This window comes from Cannabis sativa, chromosome X (genome assembly GCF_029168945.1).
Source record: "Cannabis sativa cultivar Pink pepper isolate KNU-18-1 chromosome X, ASM2916894v1, whole genome shotgun sequence".
NCBI lineage: Eukaryota > Viridiplantae > Streptophyta > Magnoliopsida > Rosales > Cannabaceae > Cannabis > Cannabis sativa.
In genome coordinates, this window is record NC_083610.1 from 42,844,894 (window position 1) to 42,849,246 (window position 4,353).

At 32.4% G+C, this 4,353-nt stretch overlaps 1 protein-coding gene across 1 annotated transcript; it reads right to left on the reverse strand.

Annotated features, from left to right (window-relative positions):
- Positions 1 to 479: 479 nt before the first annotated feature.
- Positions 480 to 3,036, reverse strand: LOC115713069 (transcription factor VIP1). The gene is made up of 4 exons (XM_030641554.2): positions 2,293 to 3,036; positions 1,975 to 2,107; positions 1,304 to 1,388; positions 480 to 1,150 (listed from the first exon to the last, which is right to left on the reverse strand). Exons 1-4 carry the CDS (start codon positions 2,889 to 2,891, stop codon positions 876 to 878), a joined length of 1,092 nt encoding a protein of 363 aa, XP_030497414.2. The 5' UTR covers positions 2,892 to 3,036; the 3' UTR covers positions 480 to 875.
- Between the last annotated feature and the right edge of the window lie 1,317 nt (positions 3,037 to 4,353).

Below are 4,353 nucleotides of genomic sequence, written 5' to 3' on the forward strand. Positions count from 1 at the left end.
ATATTTTATTTTCAGTATTATAAATTATTTCAATAGCAAGACATTGCCCTAGCTATAGAGTTTCCCTCAATTATTTATATTCCTTTAAGCAAAGAAGAACAAGGCTTACAGCCTAAACACCTAACTAATAGAACAGGAATTTGATATGCCACTTGTTGTTTGCTGTCTTAATTATTTGTTAATACAAAGAATAAAAAAATAAAAAAACCCATCATTATAGTGACGATGATACTTTCATTCAACATATCAAGATTATATATATTGTGCTACATGTCAGCTTTTTGGGGCATATAATATAATCAATTGTTACAAACATAATTTCGGGTCTTTGTTACTACAATAATAATGATAATAAAATGGACTACCACATGGCCTTGATCATCACCTCCAACTTCCACGTTATCTCATTACCAAAATATGTCTATAATAATAATAATAATAAATAAACAAAACAAACCCACTAATATCCATCCAAAATATGACTCAAAACATTCAATAACTTCCATTTGGATATTAACCTCGATAAACTAGATTCTTATTTTGTGTAAGCCAGAGGTAAAGATTGCAAATGACAATAAACAGTTGTTGCCCATAATTGGTCCAACAATGAAGGTTTTTGCTTTACAACAACATTTTCTGAGTAAAATCCTATTCCTAGAAAATAATAATGATAGCTTATATAGCCATAATACCTATAAAAGAACTGATATAAAAGACTGATCTTACCAAAACCAGTCCATCACAACAACTTATACATACCTGCAGAGTACATACATATTTTAACTATATGTACAGAAGCTACCTGAGATGGGTTATTATCCTGTTTGATGGCGCAACACAAAAGTTTCTTTTTTTTTTCGGGTTAAAAATCAGTTCTACACCCTTTGATTGTAGTCCAAGAAGCTAAGATGAGGCTGCCCGTTATTGTGATTCTGGTTATTGTTGGATGACTGAGGCATATGAAGCTGTTGTTGCTGTTGTTGATGCTGCTGCTGCTGAGTTTGGTGGCTACCGAAGTGATGCATGCTGGGCTGGTGTGAGGAGAATTGAGGAGCGAGTCCTCGGTTGAACATATTGCCGTTGACAGAAGGAACTTGCCCGGTTGCTATCTTGAGGCGCTGAACTTCTTCCCTCAATTTTTCGTTCAGAGCTGTAAATGAGAAATAGAAAAGAGCAACATGTATTTATTCCTTAGAAAAGCCGAAACCATAGAGGAGAATTTGGTCTGAAATTGTTAATAGCTAGAACCAACAAAAAAGAAAAATATCCATTTTCCATTAAAGGCTTTTTGATAAAACCATACCTTCTCTGAGTTGTGCTTGTTGCTCCATGGCCTGTAACCGCAGTTTGAGCTCCTTATTCTCAGCAGTTAACCCAGTAGTATCTCTCTGCATCACATCAAAAAGCAAATATGAATTTTAGTATCAAAACACAGAATTGTTTGTTCAAACCGTCCATGGAAAACAATCAACATCATAGAACACAAGTTCTTCAACAAAATGGTAACATCTTTGCATGGTAGTAATATTAGTAAAACAACCAACGAATCGAAAACTTTCAAAGGCAGAGAATAAGGAGTTTCTAACTAAAATAACAGCATATGTCGAATAACCGAAAACTCTGATGTATGGTGATGAATAGAACTGCACATCTAAACCGTTACAATCCAATAATTGGATTAATTAAAACATGTCCACATGGTATACAGTAATTGATGCTCTATTAATCAGTCAACTGATCGATTGGTGTAAACACATGTTGTGTCTAAGTAGCAAGTAAACAAAGTATCCCATACATATCCCATACATATCCACAAACTCAACGGTAATTTATATTAAGAATAATTTCCATTCCATAAGGAAAAAGATATATTAAGAATTCTATGAATGCAGAAAGAATAGACTAAAGTGACATCATACCAACCAAACATTTCTCCATAGCGCTAATAAGAAAAAGTTAAGGTCATTGTCTTACCTGGAGCAATGTAACCTGCGCAGAAAGAGTAGTGGCTTCAGTCTGAAGCGTCTGGACCTTCCTCTCCAGCTCATTGGTATAACGAATCTTTCTCTCTTTAGACCGCGCAGCAGATTGTCTATTAGCAAGAATTCTGAAAAAAAAAATTGAAACAACATTAGAAATTTGAACATGTCCCATGATCAGATCGTTAATGCAAAGAAAAAGAATGCTTTTTTAAGAAACCCCACAAAGAAAATAAGGGGAAAAAAGAAAAAAGCAAATAGAAAAACAAAGATAGAGGATGACCCAGTTGAGAAAAAACGATAAAAAACAAACCTTTTAGCTCTTTTGGGGTCAATCAGAGCAAGCTCAGCGAGTCTATCAGGAGCCATAGCTTTCTTAATACCATCAACGCCAAGACCAGCCGAGTCAGACTCAAACGAAGCCGAACCAAATCCATCCATGGAGTTACTATACCCATGACGACCAGCCCTCTTCTCAACCCCAACCGCCTCTTTCGACGAGTCTCCACCACCGAAACCCAAACCCTCAAAGAAGTCAGAGTCCACAGACAGACTCCGAATATGGGAAGGGGTACCTGAGGGTCTGGGTCTAGACCTGGGAGCCCCGATTGGACCGCAGGACTCGTCGGAGGAATCAAAGGTCACGGCGGTGGAGGAAGCCGCGGCGGCTGAGGCGCGTGCGGCGGGTGTAGGGGAGGGAGAAGGGGAAGGAGATGGAGAAGGAGAAGGGAAGGCGCTTAGGTCGAGGTCAGATGGGTCGAAGAGGAGAAGGTCATCGAGATTAGGGAAACGGAAGGAAGTGTCGGAGTGAGCTCGCCTGTGATGCGACCCACGCTTTGGGGTCTCCGACATCTGGTCAATCACCATGTCCGTCGGCGATGGAGGCTTTGCTGGAGGAAGCTTGGCTTCCATTCTTAAGATTATTACTTAATATATATATATCTTCTTCTCCGGCACCGGCGATGTAGAGAGAGAGTGAAGAAGTTATGAGAGAGATGAAAAGATATAGAGAGAGAAAATAAGGGTGGGATTTAGACTTTTGGTATTGTCGGGGAAATGAATGAGACGCTTGAGGGTATATCTGAAATAAAAAATTCTGTTTAGGGGTCAAACTGTAAATATTGTTTTTCTGTGGATGACGGTGACAGTGATTCAAAGACTTTGTGTTAGAATTTAAAAAGGGAAATTTTATTTACACCCCAAAAATTTATAAGTACACCTCATTTTAATAATTTTTATTTTATATAAAATTTATATCTTTCATTTTACTAAGTATTTTTAACTTTTTTCTTTCAATTTATATTCTTAAAAAATATACCTATCAAACAAAATTAAATTACATTTTAAAAATTATGACAAAAAAATTAAAAATAAAAAATTATATGAAATTTTCTTAGAAAAAAATAAAAAAAATATATACATGAGTTAGAAAAAATTATAAAAATAAAATCAAAATAAGTATTAAAATTAACATAAAATAATGTGAGGAAAAAAATTTAAAAAAATATTAAGAGTAATTTTTAAAAATTATTTAAGTTTATATTTTTTTATATGGGGTGTATTTATAATTTTATGGGGTGCAAATATAACTCCCCTTTTAAAATTGAAATTACACCCATACTCCCCTTCTTCTTTGACTATTTTCATTCATGTATTGTTACATTATTATAATCATTTTTTATTCTAAGTAAAAAGTAAATTATTTTTTTTTTTCTTTTAAACAAAGAAAAAAAAAGTAAATTATTCTTATTATTTAATTTATAAAATTGTATTGAATAATTGTGTTGTTCTTTGTTGTTGATGATCGTTGAAGCTGTGATACTATATTAAAATAATAAAAAAGAGAAGAAAAATATGTATGTTAAAAGGAGAGAGAAAATTTTATTAAATTCGTTATAAAATTATTAATGTGTTTATATAAAAGATGAAAAGATAAAAAATAGCTGTAATGAAACTAACTAAAATAATATTAATTATAGTTTGATTTTAATTGATTAATCTTAAGTGATATCACCGTTATAAAAAATTATTACAATTTTATTTCAGATGATAAATTCTAATTGTATTACATCTTATGAAAGGTACATATATTAGCTATGAAACTATTTTAAAATTTAAATATATATATATATAGAAGAGGTGTTAATGCTTACATTTTTATTATAACCATCATGGTTACATTTTTTTAAGCAATTAGATTACTATTAAATGGTTGTGATTAATTTAGAAATTAAATAAAAATAAATAACTTGTAACCTGAAAGTAACCTAATAATTTGTTTCCTAATAATACTCTAATTAAGATTAATTATATTTTAAAATTAAATTAATTATAATTATTAATTATTTTTTTACAATTTATTACTATATAAGGA